The 16937-nt window shown below is 40.2% G+C and overlaps 1 protein-coding gene across 1 annotated transcript in view; it reads left to right on the forward strand.

The window, feature by feature from the left end:
* The window catches only part of bmf1 (BCL2 modifying factor 1), a 36347-nt gene extending 35146 nt beyond the window's left edge, over nucleotides 1-1201 (forward strand). Inside the window, exon 4 of the mRNA XM_063008055.1 lies at nucleotides 1091-1201. Coding sequence (XP_062864125.1) covers nucleotides 1091-1201 — 111 coding nt within the window. The remainder of the gene's footprint in view (nucleotides 1-1090) is intronic.
* Nucleotides 1202-16937: the final 15736 nt, after the last annotated feature.

The following is a 16937-nucleotide window of genomic DNA, read 5'->3' on the forward strand; positions in this document are numbered from 1 at the left end:
CCAGACATCAAAATTAAACCAAAGAAGCATTAAGGATGACACATAGACCAGGTCATACACACATGATGCAGAATCAGCCACACCAGAATAACCCAGCAACACCTGATATAAGCAGGAAACCCAACCTGTGAAATCTTGGTAGAATGCTTCAAATACACCAAGGAGAGGAGAAGCAACGAGTTTTAATCTCTCAGCCATAAAAAATATGTGTGAGAAACAGGTCATTAAAACCCGAATCAGATGGGCTGGGCGGCTGCACGAACAATAATTTGCTGTTGTCCATAGGGTTAGGGGCAAGCCGGATCATGGGTCCTCATAACTAGTGCAATTACAACCCCTGCTGGCTGATTGATGGTGCCTGCACAGGGCTGAGGAATAATGCTGATCAGGGTGTGGCTCTCTGTGCACAGTGCTGATCTGTATATATGAACTCGACTCATGCAGGTAAAAAATGCAGCCTCTACTGAGCACGTGTCGGAGGGGGCGTGTGTCAGTTGAGAAGCGTCCTCAGTCAGTGGTGGAGGGTTGAATCAGTGGAGGATGCGATCAGGGTAATTGGACACGACTAGATTAGGGGAGAAAATTGGGGGGGGGGGGGGAATGGTTGGAGAAGTGTGTTGCATTTATTACATTTTACATTTGTTTATATTTACAAAATACAATGAAGTTGAAAACACTGGAAATCTTGTGTCTTTTAAATTATGGTTTAAGGCCCCAACTTTTTTTTAAATAGGGTTTATAATTTATCTGTCACTCTTGCCAGCTTTAGGCTAAAATAAGTTGAGTTGGACCTATTAAATCTTTATGTATGTTACAGGTAGTTACTGTCTAAAAAAACTATTTTGATTTTGATTTGTGGTTAAAGTAGTGAAACAAAGGGGAACATCTCTCAGACTACAGCGCCTACAGACAGCGTTTATTGTGGAAATATTAGCACCGTTACGGTGACTGGTTTTCAGACGCGCTATCGACTGCTGCCCACATTACATTCTGTCTGCACGCCAACACCAGTATTATATTGTGACTTGTTGTTTCAGTTCTGTTTTACATTTATTTATTTTGTGTTTCTCCTTTTTTTTTTTTTTTACAGCAACAAAGAAACCAAAGGAACCAGCGGCCGTTTTGGTTGCGCTTAGCCGCAGCGGTGTACGCGCTCCTGTTTGAAGGCCAGCCTCCTGGAAGACGAGTGGATCAGAGGTGAAGATCCACCACCTTCGCTTATAGGCACTGTTCAGTTTTTAACACGGGTTTTCAGAGGGGGGAGAAAAAAAAACAATATGGAAGACAAATCTCCGCAGGACGGGGGCTTTTTTTTGACCTCTTTTTCCCTCTCAAGAAGATGCCATGGTGTTCTGAGATTCTTTACTGGGGATATTTTTGTAAGAAACTTGTGGTATTTTGTATATTTACAGTCTTCAAATATTGCTTGCACTTCCATTTATGAACATTTTGAACAACCTCTATGCGTCCTGGGACATGCCTTAATACCCCCGGCCGAGGCAGAACGACTATTTAAAAACTTATCCAGGGCTGAAGAAGGACAGGTGGTGGTTTGGAAGGTCTATTTTCTGCTATCTCCCAGGATGTCAATCTATTGGACAATTAGTTTGATGATCTCCAAAGGTTTTCTGTGGCAGTTTCTCTGAACAAAGAGTTTTGCACCTTGGTATGTCCAGTTAAGTGTATCAGTGTTTTCTTGTCCTTGTTTTTACTGTTGTTTTCCCCCCAGCAAGACAAAATTTATAGTAATAGGGGCTCAGACAGGCTCAGTCTTACATTATTTGAGTCTCAGTAATGAAATTGTCATTTAGAACAGCACTGTGCATATTATGATAGACCTAAACTAACCTACATTTTCTACTGTGTTATTAGCAGCACAAGCAGCATAGCAGAACTGAAGGCAAACACAGGACCGACAAATTCATACAGCTTTAAAAACTTACTACTAACGAATTACTTTACCCAAAATGAACGGGCCATACACCAATCATCATAAAACACATCCTGACAGAATGCCCAAAATACAACAGTGAAAGACATAAACTACATGTGCCCAATACATTAAAAGAAATCATTACTCAAGATAATTCAGAAATAATCCTAAAGTACCTTAATAATATAAAACTGAACACATATATATATATATATAACGCAAAACAAATAGAACTAGCATGAAACACCGATTCCTGCCGTGAATGTCGTAGATATGACAACATGGCGTTACAAAAACAAACAAACAAACAAAATGAATTAAATTTTAATCATTCTATTTGCAGGGATGGGCAATAATAGAACACACGTATTTACATTATGTTTGAAATACAAAAATAACATTACTACCTTTAAATTACATAGTATGACTTTTCTGGGTGGCACGGTGGCTAAGTGGGTAGCACTGTTGCCTCACAGCAAGAAGGTCCTGGGTTCGATCCCCAGGTGGAGCGGGTTCGATCCCTTTCTGTGTGGAGTTTGCATGGGTTTCCTCCCACAGTCCAAAGACGTGCAAGTGAGTTCAATTGGAGATACAAAATTGTCCATGATTGTCCCCCCCACACACACACACACACACATCCTGAAATACATCAGTAAGTGGATCAGTATGCGGACTGACTAATCCAAAATGCACCTAAATGTACATACAGCCAGAATATTACTCTGTATGTATTTTACCAGAATATAATTCAGTATTTAATTCAGCCCTAGCAAAGTCAATGATCAACTTGAGTATTAGACTGCAAGTTCAGCACAAAAAAACCCTATTAGCAATTATTCTAACCACAGGTGGTCCGGCTGACCTTTCACGCACCACTGATTTTCTACTGAACATCCTTTTTGTACCACAGTCCGTGGTTCTGTTCATTGGCTGTTAATGAAAATTGTGGCCACTCGTCTTCCTGGCCCCATTAAATACTGTGTCTGTGAAGTGACTGCATTTCTCCTCTCAGGATACTTTAGAATTTCATGTGTTATAATCATTGTTTTTTTTTTTTTATCTTTCAGGTGACCTGTAAAATCAGGTTCAAGTGGTGTCATTTTTTTTGCAATACCACTGATACTTGCCTAGATACAAACGTTCTTTAAATTGCTACTAAAACTAACCAAAAGTGTGATTGAGGTTTAAATACACTGATGGATGGTTTTACCTGTAAATCCTTTTTTTCTTTTTTTTGGTCCACTTTGAAGGAGTGATGTATATTTTGTGAGACTTGGTTTTTAGTGCATGTATACATTTCCAATTGTTTCATGACAGTGCAGTATATTGGATGGTGGGTGTAATATGAAGGAATTCCATGTTTTGAATGTTTACCAAACTCACCCATATGGCCTTAATGTTTAAAACATTAGCACAGCATTTAAAGAAGCAGTTAGTATACACCGAACAGTCATAACATTATGACCACTGACAGGTGAAGTGAATAACACTGATTATCTCTTCATCATGGCACCTGTTAGTGGGTGGGATATATTAGGCGTCAAGTGAACATTTTATCCTCAAAGTTGTGTGTAGCAGGAAAAATGGACAAGCGTAAGGATTTGAGCGAGTTTGACGACTGGGTGGTCCGATCCAAGAGACGATCTACTGTAGCTTAAATTGCTGAAGAAGTTTATGCTGGTTCTGATAGAAAGGTATCAGTACACAGTGCACTGCCGTTTGTTGCGTATGGGGCTGCATAGCCGCAGACCAGTCAGGGTGTCCATGCTGACCCCTGTCCACCACCGAAAGCGCCAACGATGGGCACGTGAGCATTGGAACTGGTAGTGGAGCGGAACTCCAGTAGTGGAGTCCATACTTAGTTGGATCAGGGCTGTTTTGGCAGCCAAAGGGGAACCAACACAATATTAGGAAGGTGGTCATAATTTTATGCCTGATCTGTGTTGAAGTTGGCTATTATTATTATCCAGACAAATAATAGAAGCCAAAGGAAACATTAACATTAGTATTAAATAGGTACACCAGTATGGTACAGAACATCTCAAGTCCTCTATGAGCAGTGTTACCTGCTATGAGCATGCGTGGCACAGGCTATGTTTTCAAGCATGAATGTTAAATGTCATGAGAAGTGCTGAAAGTTTCCTGCAGATAGTGAACGCTGAGCCAGTGTCTGTCCCCACACAGCTCATAGCTACCTTCCTTACTTCACCCAGTCTCCATCCATATACATCCACTCCTTACCATTCTGGATGCTGATTTGTTTCTTAAATTGGATTTAAAATCTGTAATTTATACTTTTCTTATTTATTTTTTGTATATTGGTTCATTGCTACTGTATAGATTCATGCGTGCAATTTTTTTTATCTGTGTTTCTTGCCACTTTTATTTCAATCTTGGTTGTATAAATGTTTGTTGTTTTTTTTATTACTATTATTATTTCCTGTGACTTTCATAGTGATCTTCTTTTTTTAATTTCTTTGTAGTATTAGTTTTAGGTCACCAAAAGTAACCAACAGTGGATTATGGATGTTCTATTTCTGTACTTGTATACATCTGTATTGCTCAGACTGAAGGAATAATTGGGAAGGAAAGACGTTTTAGTGAAATCTAGGTATTGGACAGTCTTGTTAGTTCCTGTAAAGACAATAGATGATAATCACAGAGCATTGATAAGACGCTGGCCCTAATCTAAAGTCCTACTCAGGCTGGATTAGTTGTACATTCCGGACTTGAGGTAATGTAAGTAACACAGATATACACTGATCAGCCATAACATTAAAACCACCTCCTTGTTTCTACAGTCACTGTCCATTTTATCAGCTCCACTTACCATATAGAAGCACTTTGTAGTTCTACAATTACTGACTGGAGTCCATCTGTTTCTCTACATACTTTTATAGCTTGTTTTCACCCTGTTCTTCAACACCTCCACCATGTCAGTGTCACTGCAGTGCTGAGAATGATCTACCACCCAAATAATACCTGCTCTGTAGTGGTCCTGGGAGAGTCCTGACCATTGAAGAACAGCATGAAGGGGGGCTAACAAAGCATGCAGATATACAGATGGACTACAGTCAGTAATTGTAGAACTACAAAGTTCTCCTATACGGTAAGTGGAGCTCATAAAATGGACAGTGAGTGTAGAAACAAGCTGAAGAACCTACAGACATAGCCTTAGGTACTACATATCCTGTATTAGCTGAATCAAAACAAAGTATTATATCAGTAATGGCAAACAAATATGGAGCATATATCCATCTATGCAGAATCTATACAGAATCATGTTATCTGATCTCACTTGGTACCAGTACGTACAAGTGTCATCTGGGAATATTACTTACGGCATATGTTCTGAAGTGGAAACTAGCACTGCAGATGCTCTGTGATTACCAGCCTTAATATACTGAGACGTTTTAAATGTATTTACCAGGAAACTGTGTGAATCTTTCATCTATGAAGGATGCTATTGCCTTGGTGACCATAGTTAGCCAATTCCAACTCACACTATAGTAATGCCAGTTGAGATCCACATTACCCAATCCCTCTAATCATTTCAACTATATGTTTAATATCCACATGTACAGTATGTCTTGTGAAATTGTCATTTGGCAAAATCATTTGATCTGTTTTATCCCTTTAAACTGTTATATCTCTTATGTAATCAGGGTGGGAAGATTAATGAAGACACTGGGCCATGTTAATGAGTTAACTCTTTCTTTACTGTATCCACTGTTTCCTTTATTTTTTATTTTCATGCACTGGAAAGTTTGTAACTGTCTAATCTCATTGGTCCTTCAATATTCCAGTGTTATAGTATAGTACATGGCATCTACTGGCACAGTTCTCTTAATATTATACAGGTAACAAGCACAAGTGCCCGTAGATCTTTTTTCTATTTTCTAAATCAAAGGATTGCAAGCACAGATAGCATGGTGCCCAGTATTAGTCTGTGGAAAGGATTAGTACTTAATGCCTAGTTCACACTACACGATTTTTGCCCTGGTTTTCGCTCGCCGACTGGTCGGGTGCTAGATTTGCCGGCTCGGGAGCAACTCGGCGTTTAATTGCTATGTGTAAACTACTCAACAACTCGATCCGAGCGGCGGAAGAAATACAGTATATCTAGCTTGTCAAATATCTGGATCTGAGTTGCCCGACTGGCAATGAGTGCCATGTCAAACAGCCAATGAGTGCCAGATATGGGGTGAGAAAACTTTGATTGCTCGCTACTTGTTGACATGTATTTTTGGACGTGGTATCATTAAACGCCACTTCTTGCGTTTGTTTTTGTGTCAAAACGTAGTTTGGAAGACCAGAAAAGCTCGCCTGCGATTCCAGTTGGTGATAGATGGTGTAGTGTGAAACCCCCTATCGCCGATCAGTCGTGTAGTGTGAAAGCCACACCGACTTGAAAGACTCCCGCTTACAAGAGATCCAGTTGTGTAGTGTGAACTTGGCATAAGGTTCTTTCCCATATTTCAGCATCATTCAAAGCATCATTTTAGGATTAAGAGGTGATAAACCAACAGTGTCTTGAAATCTAGTTGACCAATGATGAGTTTGGTTTGTGAATGGATTTTTTAAACAAGCAGGAGAAATTTTAAACCTGTGGATGCATTTTGAATTACGAGTCAAGTGAGATCAAGGGCTTTGTTAATGTAAAGATTTTACATTTTTATTAACCCCTAGAACAACACATTTGTATTGAACTAAACACTGAATTTTTATTATTATTCTAAGTTACATTTTGGAGATCCTTAAATACTTTTTAATTCTTGAGGTCTTGAGGTTCACACAATTCTCTGTATACTAAGAAATGAGACCCAGCGAAAATGTAGCATTTGTTGTAAACATAGAACTGTGTGTCTTTGAGACTGTACTGTGCACTCTGTAACTTGTTTTGTGTTTCTTTTTGTTACGTTTTATGTTTAATACATTATGGAAGATGTAGACAATGTTATATAGTGCAATATGCTGTATATAAGAGCTTTCCTTTACAGAAACGATTTCTGATTTTCAATTGGTACCTTTTTTTCAATAAAATTGTATTAAAGCCTGTAGGGATTTGTGATTTTCATTCATTATTAAACCCACACTTGTAAAACTTTAGTAAAACAACTTGAGGGCATTTAAAGGAAACAAGCTGTGCTGAGCCAGAGCGTATTGTTCCATTTCTTTTTTATTTCCAGCTGCTTCCCTCTCCCACTGCGAGGTCATTAATTCACTGGGCCATGCCATGCTTCCTGCCCACACTAATGACTGCCTGTTCACATACACACAGCTGAAAATGTCTGAGCAGGTCGGAAAAGGTCCGTCTCAAACCAAAGTGAAGTGCATTCATTGTTGAAAGGTTAGAGTTGCTATTATGATTTTTATCAGGGAGAATCAGGGTCTAATCCATGTCAATTAGCAAAGAATTAATCAGATTAAGTAAAAATAACCATGTCATTAACAATCATTCAGAATAATAGTATTCACAAAGTAAACAGTTGCCCATCATCGCAGTGGGGCATGCATTTTACAACCCCAAATCAGAAAAAACAGTTTCTTACATTTACTTTGACTTTTATTTGATTGCAGACAGGATGAACCTTTTCATATATATTTAATGTTTTATCTGCTCAACTTCATTTCATTTATTGATAAACATCCATTCCTGCATTTCAGGCCTGCAAGTAATACCAAGATGCCAAGTGATTTAGTGTTTCAGCTTTTATTTTGTTCCATTCTTCCTGCAAACACGTCTTAAGATGTGCAACAGTACGGGGTCGTCGTTGTCGCTTTTTTCGTTTCAAAATTCTTCACACATTCTCTATTGGGGACTGGTCAGTCCAGTACCCGTACCCTCTTCTTCCGCAGCATATGTTGCTCTAAGATCTCAATGTACTTTTCTGCATTAATGCTGAAGTGTAAATGACCTTTGCCAAGCGCACTGACACAGCCCCATACCATGACAGACCCTGGCTTTTGGACTTGTTGCTGATAACAGTCTAGATGGTCCTTTTAATCTTTGGTCCGGAGCACACGGCATTCATTTTTTCCAAAAAAGACCTGAAATGCTGATTCATCTGACCACAATACATGTTTCCACTGTGTGATGGTCCATCCTAGACGCCTCCGAGCCCTGACAAGTGGATGCCGCTTCTGGACATGGTTAACATAAGGCTTCTTTTTTGCACAGTAAAGTTTTAAGTGGCATTTGTGCATGTACCTGTACTAATTACATGTAATATTGTAGTGCCTGACAAAGGTTTGCCAAAGTAATCCTTCACCCATGTGGTTATATCAGCTATTGTTGAGTGGCGGTTCTTGATGCAGTGCCGTCTGAGGGATCGAAGATCATGGGTGTTCAGCTTAAGCTTGCACCCTTGGCCTTTACACACTAAAATTCCTCCCGATTCATTGAATGGTTTAATGATATTATGCACTGTAGATGGAGAAATAGGCAAATCCCTTCCAGTCTTTCTTTGAGGTACATTGTTTTTAAACATTTCAATCATTTTCTCACACATTTGTTGACAAACTGGAGATCCTCTGATCATCTTTGAAATCACATCATTATTTAGTTTTTTCACCTCATTACTAGACCTAAATTTCCCCTGTCCCAACTTTTTTTGGAATGTTTTGCAGACCTGAAATGCAGGGATGGAGGTTTATTGACAAATGAAATGAAACTGAGCAGATAAAACATAAAATATCTTGGTTTCAAACTGTCTGCAATCAAATAAGTCAAAGTAAATGTAAGGAACACTGTGTTTTTATTTTATTTGCATTTTCCATACGGTCCCAACTTTTTTCTGATTTGGGGTTGTACATTTTGACATTCTATTAGAATATCTTTTGAATCTGTAACACTTCATCGGTTCATTGGTTACCATTAAGCAAAATATTACCAAATAATAGTCTGGTCTGTTGTTTTCATGCAGACTTTTTAAACCTAACCTCTAATTCGTAACAGTATTTGTGTAGTTTACATGTATTTACACACTTGGTTTTTAGCAGGCCAAGAACAGAACAGGTTCATTAAAACAGTGGAATCAACCCTCCATAACAGCCCAGCTAATATTATTGTACAGAAGAATGAATACTATGTTTTATCAATGCTGTTTTAATAAGCAACCTAAATGTTTTATAAATATGGTGCTCTTTTTAAATGTATTTCAGTGGTTTGCATGAGATTGCAACCAAAAGGGGGTATAAACTGTGAAACTTGCACAATATACTGTACACTAGATCATAAGCCTATTAGACGTCCCATTTAACAACCATATGCCTTAATATGTAGTTGGTCAATAACAGACTCCAGTCCTCACTGAAACTGTTCACAACATTTTGGAGTGTGTTTGTGGGCTCTATACAGACCACTAGAATTTTAAACCAAACTCATCTCACCTTATCTTTATAGGTCTTGCTTCATGGGACTTATTGGAACAGTAAAGAGCCTTACCCAAACTGCTCCAATAAAATTACGTGTTATTAAGCGGTGTGATTACAACATGTGCATATGAGGGTGGCCACATACTTTTGGTCATATAGTGTAATTTGGTATGTAATTTCGAATTAGGTTTTTATTAAATATCTGTGCTTCTACTGTAAAGTAAAACTGTAAAGCATGTACAACCCCAAATCAGAAAAACTAAAGACAGTTTAAGAGAGTTAAGAGTTTCTTACATTTACTTGACTTTTATTTGATTGCAGACAGGATGAACCTGAGATATTTCATGTTTTATCTGCTCAACTTAATTTAATGTATTAATTCCTGCACTTCAGGCCTGCAACACATTCCAAAATAAGTTGGGACAGTAAAGCATTTACCACTTTGTAATGTTGCCATTCCTTTACACACTGAAATTCCTCCCGATTCCTTGACTCATTTAATGATAATATGCACTGTAGAGGGAGAAATATGCAAATCCCTTCCAGTCTTTCTTTGAGGTACATTGTTTTTAAACATTTCAATCATTTTCTCACACATTTGTTGATAAACTGGAGATCCTCTGATCATCTTTGCTCATCAAAGACTCAGCCTTTCCTGGATGCTGCTTTTGTACCAAACCATGATTACAATCACCTGTTTGAAATCACATCATTATTTAGTTTTTTCACCTCATTAATAGCCCTAAATCGCCCCCGTCCTAACTTTTCTTGGAATGTGTTGCAGGCCTGAAATGCAGGAATGGAGGTATATTAATAAATGTTGAGCAGATAAAACATGAAATATCTTGGGTTCAAACTGTCTGCAATCAAATAAAAGTCAAAGTAAATGTAAGGAACACTGTTCTTTTTTTATTTGCATTTTCCATACTGTCCCAACTTTTTTGGGGTTTTATAATAGGACAGAATTAACTGTCTACTTTTGCTTTAGTAAAAACTACATTACAGGGTGTGAACACTCTCTCTAGTTAGTCATAACTATTTAATCCACAGTTTACATGGATTTCCATAGTGTATATACACCAGTCAGCCATAACAGTAAAACCACCTCCATCTACACTCACTGTCCATTTTATCAGCTCCTCTTACCATATAGAAGCACTTTGTAGTTCTACAATTACTGACTGTAGTTCATCTGTTTCTCTGCATGCTTTGTTATGGTGGATGATTCTCAGCACTGCAGTGACACTGACATGGTGGTGGTGTGTTAGTGTGTGTTGTGCTGGTATGAGTGGATCAGACACAGCAGTGCTGATGGAGTTTTTAAACACCTCACTGTCTCTGCTGCACTGAGAATAGTCCACCAACCAAAAACATCCAGCCAACAGCGCCCTGTGGGCAGCGTCCTGTGACCACTGATGAAGGTCTAGAAGATGACCAACTCAAACAGCAGCAATAGATGAGCGATCGTCTCTGATTTTACATCTAGAAGGTGGACCAACTAGGTAGGAGTGTCTAATAGAGTGGACAGTGAGTGGACACAGTATTTAAAAACTCCAGCAGCGCTGCTGTGTCTAATCCACTCATACCAGCACAACACATACTAACACACCACCACCATGTCAGTCTCACTGCAGTGCTGAGAATGATCCACCATCCTAATAATACCTGCTCTGTGGTAGTCCTGTGGGGGTCCTGACCATTGAAGGACAGCATGAAAGCAGGCTAAAATAGTATGTAGAGAAATAGATTGACTACAGTCAGTAATTGTAGAACTACAAAGTGCTTCTATATATACTGTATAAGTGGAGCTGATTGAATACAGTGAGTGTAGAAACGAGGAGGTGGTTTTAATCTTATGGCTGATCGGTGTATCTTCTGACTTCAAGTATTATATGTTTGATTTGTATTAACACAATAATAAAAGCTAATCATTTTAAGTGTCAGGTGTCCACAAACTTTTGTTCATTTTGTGTACTTTTGATTAAGAGTTCTACTAAGTAAATACGTTTGTGGAAGACTTGTGTTTGACATGTACAGGCATGTTTAATTTTTTTTGTAGCAGAGAGGAGTAACAAAAGATAAAAATAAATTTAAGCGTTGGAACTAAAGCACACCACCTGAGAGCAAACTCCCACCCGAGTAAAGCTATAAAGTGGAGCAGATGATCACAGCTGGTTCCCTGGGGCAATGCTGTTGTGGTGCTCCAGCTGAATTGAAGCGAGGGGGGAGAAGGGGGCGGGGGGAGCGCAGGAGCTCAGGGCCAATCTCCAGCTTTTAAACCTTGCTTGGCTCAGCACTTTTCACGGAGGAGCGAGGTTCTGGCAGCCCTGAACAATGGCCCCTCTGTTCCTGAGCTGCTGGCTGTTTGAAAGAGACACCCATTAGCCCTGCTGTCTATCTTTAGGGTCAGGACTGTGGGTCACTAGCAAGTGCTGCTCTTGTTTATGTCTGCAAAGCCAATCAAAACACTCAGCTGCTGTAGTTAACTCTTTCCTGCCACTCTGTGCAGAAAGAGCAAAGTACACCGATCAACCATAACATTAAAACCACCTCCTTGTTTCTACACTCACTGTCCATTTTATCAGCACCACTTACCATATAGAAGCACTTTGTAGTTCTACAATTACTGACTGTAGTCCATCTGTTACTCTGCATGCTTTGTTAGCCTGCTTTCACCTTGTTCTTCAATGGTCAGGACCCCCACAGGACTACCACAGAGCAGGTGGTGGATCATTCTCAGCACTGGAGTGACACTGACATGGTGGTGGTGTGTTAGTGTGTGTTGTGCTGGTATGAGTGGATCGGACACAGCAGCACTGCTGGAGTTTTTAAACACCGTGTCCACTCACTGTCCATTCTATTAGACACTCCTACCTAGTTGGTCCACCTTGTAGATATAAAGTCAGAGACGATCGCTTATTTATTGCTGCTGTTTGAGTTGGTCATCTTCTAGACCTTCATCAGTGGTCACATGGCGCTGCCCATGGGGCGCTGTTGGCTGGATATTTTTGGTTGGTGGACTATTCTCAGTGTAGCAGGGACAGTGAGGTGTTTAAAAACTCCAGCACAACAATGGTGGTGGTGTGTGTTGGATTGCTGAGAATGATCTGGATTGCTGAGAATGCTGAGAATGATCCACCACCCAAATATTACCTACTCTGTAGTGGTCCTGGGAGGGTCCTGACCATTGAAGAACAGCATGAAAGGGGGCTAACAAAGCATGCAGAGAAACAGATGGACTACAGTCAGTAATTGTAGAACTACAAAGTGATTCTACGTATATGGTAAATGGAGCTGATAAAATGGACAGTGAGTGTAGAAACAAGGAGCTAGTTTTAATGTTATGGCTGATCGGTGTTCTTTGCTCTGTCTGCGCAGAGGATTGACCATACACATGCAGGATACAATTCAGGGCATTTAAACCACATCCAGCCCCAAAATTGAACTTACTGTAATATTACCACTGGGCCGCTCAGGTGGCGCAGCGGTAAAAACACACGCTGGAACACCAGAGCTGGGATCTCGAATACATCGTATCGAGTCTCAGCTCTGCCTGCCGGCTGGGCTGAGCAGCCACATGAACAACAATTGGCCTGTTGTTCAGATAGGTGTGGGATATTAAAAGACGGATAGGGTCTCTCTCATAACTAATGCAATAATGACCTCTGCTGGCTGATTGATGGCGCCTGCACAGAGATAGGGAAACGAGTGCTGTCAGGGTGTGTCTCTCCGTACACAATGCTGATCCGCATTGCATTCGACAAAGTGTAGGTGACAAAATGCATACAGCTGCTGCCCATGTGTCGGAGGGGGCATGGGTTAGCTTCATTCTCCTCAATCAGAGCGGGGATCGGCATTGGCGGAGAGGAAGCATGACGCAATTGCGCAATTGGACGCGCTAAAAAGGGAGAAAAAGGGGAGAAAATGGATAAACAATATATATACAGTGTATCACAAAAGTGAGTACACCCCTCACATTTCTGCAAATATTTTATTATATCTTTTCATGGGACAACACTATAGAAATAAAACTTGGATATAACTTAGAGTAGTCAGTGTACAGCTTGTATAGCAGTGTAGATTTACTGTCTTCTGAAAATAACTCAACACAGCCATTAATGTCTAAATGGCTGGCAACATAAGTGAGTACACCCCACAGTGAACATGTCCAAATTGTGCCCAAAGTGTCAATATTTTGTGTGACCACCATTATTATCCAGCACTGCCTCAACCCTCCTGGGCATGGAATTCACCAGAGCTGCACAGGTTGCTACTGGAATCCTCTTCCACTCCTCCATGATGACATCACGGAGCTGGTGGATGTTAGACACCTTGAACTCCTCCACCTTCCACTTGAGGATGCGCCACAGGTGCTCAATTGGGTTTAGTCCATCACCTTTACCTTCAGCTTCCTCAGCAAGGCAGTTGTCATCTTGGAGGTTGTGCTTGGGGTAGTTATCCTGTTGGAAAACTGCCATGACCTTGGCCACCATGCTGTAGCTCAGTTTCAGGGTGTTAGTAATCTTCTTATAGCCCAGGCCATCTTTGTGGAGAGCAACAATTCTATTTCTCACATCCTCAGAGTTTTCTTTGCCATGAGGTGCCATGTTGAATATCCAGTGGCCAGTATGAGAGAATTGTACCCAAAACACCAAATTTAACAGCCCTGTTCCCCATTTACACCTGGGACCTTGACACATGACACCAGGGAGGGACAACGACACATTTGGGCACAATTTGGACATGTTCACTGTGGGGTGTACTCACTTACAGTATGTTGCCAGCTATTTAGACATTAATGGCTGTGTGTTGAGTTATTTTCAGAAGACAGTAAATCTACACTGCTACACAAGCTGTACACTGACTACTCTAAGTTATATCCAAGTTTCATGTCTATAGTGTTGTCCCATGAAAAGATATAATGAAATATTTGCAGAAATGTGAGGGGTGTACTCACTTTTGTGATACACTGTATATGACCACTGCATTTATGTAAGCTGTAAATAGATTAACAGGCTTTTATTAGCAAAACTGCAACAAGTCACTTCTACTAAACTGACACCTCAGTTCATTTACAGGTAAACATCCTATAGGCTGCATCCCAAATGTCAGATTTATTTGTGTAGCGATTTTTACAATAGACATCCAATGGACAGAATTTAGGGAGTTTTTCCTTGCCACTGTCGCCCTCGGCTTGCTCAACAGTGGTTTTTGGTCTGTTGGTCCTGGATTCTGTAAAGTTGCTTGAGACAATGTCCATTGTAAAAAGCTCTATACAAATAAATTTGACTTGACTTGACTAGGACCAAGAGCGGCACGGTGGCTAAGTGGGTAGCACTGTCCCCTCACAGCAAGAAGGTCCTGGGTTCGATCCCCTAGGTGGGGCGGTCCAGGTCCTTCCTGTGTAGAGTTTGCATGTTCTCCTCGTGTCTGCGTGGGTTTCCTCCGGGTGCTCCGGTTTCCTCCAACAGTCCAAAGACATGCAAGTGAGGTGAATTGGAGATACTAAATTGTCCACGACTGTGTTCGATATAACCTTGTGTACTGATGAACCTTGTGTAATGAGTAACTACCGTTCCTGTCATGAATGTAGCCAAAGTGTAAAACATGATGATAATATCCTAATAAACAAACAAACAAACAAACTAGGACCAATAAAAATTCTGAATACTTCAAGAACCCAAACCTGAGATGAACCTATCCTCTTTGGGTGGCCTAGAGAAAACCAAATACAAACACCATTGGCAATTCTGTCTGAAATGATGTAGCTAACATCACAAGGTGACTCACGGACTGTGTGTCTGATGCCTGGTCTCGGCTCTAGTTAGTCAGCTAGTTGCAACTGACCTAGCCTGAAAAAGTACCTAATTCTTTTAAATGTGCCGTCATTAAACCCATAATTAAGAAACCTATTGTTGATCCACATGTGCTGGCTAATTATAGGTCAATGTCAATCCTTTTAGAAAAGATGTTTCCCAGCAATTGTGCTCTTATATTTAAAGATACGCTGTTCATGAAACATTTTAATCAGGATTTAGCTTTTAACATAAAAAGCACAGATCTCAATGCTGACTGTCTGACATCCAGCTGGCTGTGCTGAGTTTGCCCCCTGGAGACATAGGGATGTTAAATTGCTGTCATTTTGCTTCTCACATGCAATAGCTCAGGTTTGTTGACAGCACTTGAGGTTAGTGCTGATGTCCCAAGAGCCTTCATGACAGTCTTACGTTTAATAATGATAAAGTCCCGTGCTACACTCTACACAATTTACTTCTACATATTAATCACTTTGTTTGTGTCAAATTTGAACTTCTTTTTTTATCTTGAGGTTGTTCTGACGTGTATCTATAAACCTTTTCAAGACTGAAGCACATTGGTTTGATGCAGGACGACAATAACCCAACGTCCCTCACTGTGATCACTGTGAATCTACTTATTTTGGCAATACTATTTCTGCTGGACTGCTAGATGTAATGAAAATCTACAATGACTGCACTCAGACTGTCCAGAAACTGACCACACTACACTAGCACTTTCTACAACCCCGAATCAGAAAAAGTTGGGACAGTATGGAACATGCAAATAAAATAAAAATGCAGAGTTTCTTACATTTACTTTGACTTTTATTTGATTGCAGACAGTTTGAACCCAAGATATTTCATGTTTTCCAAAAAAGTTGGGACGGGGGCAATTTAGGGCTAATAATGAGGTGAAAAAACTAAGTAATGATGTGATTCCAAACAGGTGATGTCAACAGGTGATTGTAATCATGGTTTGGTACAAAAGCAGCATCCAGGAAAATGATTGAAATGTTTAAAAACAATGAACCTCAAAAAAAGATTGGAAGGGATTTGCATATTTCTCCCTCTACAGTGCATAATATCATTAAACCATTCAAGGAATCGGGAGGAATTTCAGTGTGTAAAGGCCAAGGGTGCAATCTTCGATCCCTCAGACGGCACTGCATCAAGAACCGCCACTCAACAATAGCTGATATAACCACATGGGTGCGGGATTACTTTGGCAAACCTTTGTCAAGCACTACAATACAGAGTTACATGCACAAATACCACTTAAAACTTTACTGTGCAAAAAAGAAGCCTTATGTTAACCATGTCCAGAAGCAGCATCGACTTCTCTGGGCTCTGAGGCATCTAGGATGGACCATCACACACTGGAAAATGTATTGTGGTCAGATGAATCAGCATTCCAGGTCTTTTTCTTTTTTTTGAAAAAATGGACGCCGTGTGCTCTGGACCAAAGACGTAAAGGACCATCCAGACTGTTATCAGCAACAAGTCCAAAAGCCAGGGTCTGTCATGGTATGGGGCTGTGTCAGTGCCCTTGGTAAAGGTCATTTCCACTTCTGTGCTGGCAGCATTAATGCAGAAAAGTACATTGAGATCTTAGAGCAACATATGCTGCCTTCAAGACGTCATCTTTTCCAGGGACGTCCATGCATTTTTCAACAAGACAATGTAAAACCACATGCTGCACACATTACAAAGACATGGCTGTCGAAGAAGAGGGTACGGGTACTGGACTGACCTGTAGTCCTGATCTGTCCCCATTAGAGAATGTATGGAGAATTTTGAAAGGAAAAACTGTCCCAACTTTTTCTGATTTG

The sequence above is a fragment of the Trichomycterus rosablanca genome, chromosome 13 (genome assembly GCF_030014385.1).
Source record: "Trichomycterus rosablanca isolate fTriRos1 chromosome 13, fTriRos1.hap1, whole genome shotgun sequence".
NCBI lineage: Eukaryota > Metazoa > Chordata > Actinopteri > Siluriformes > Trichomycteridae > Trichomycterus > Trichomycterus rosablanca.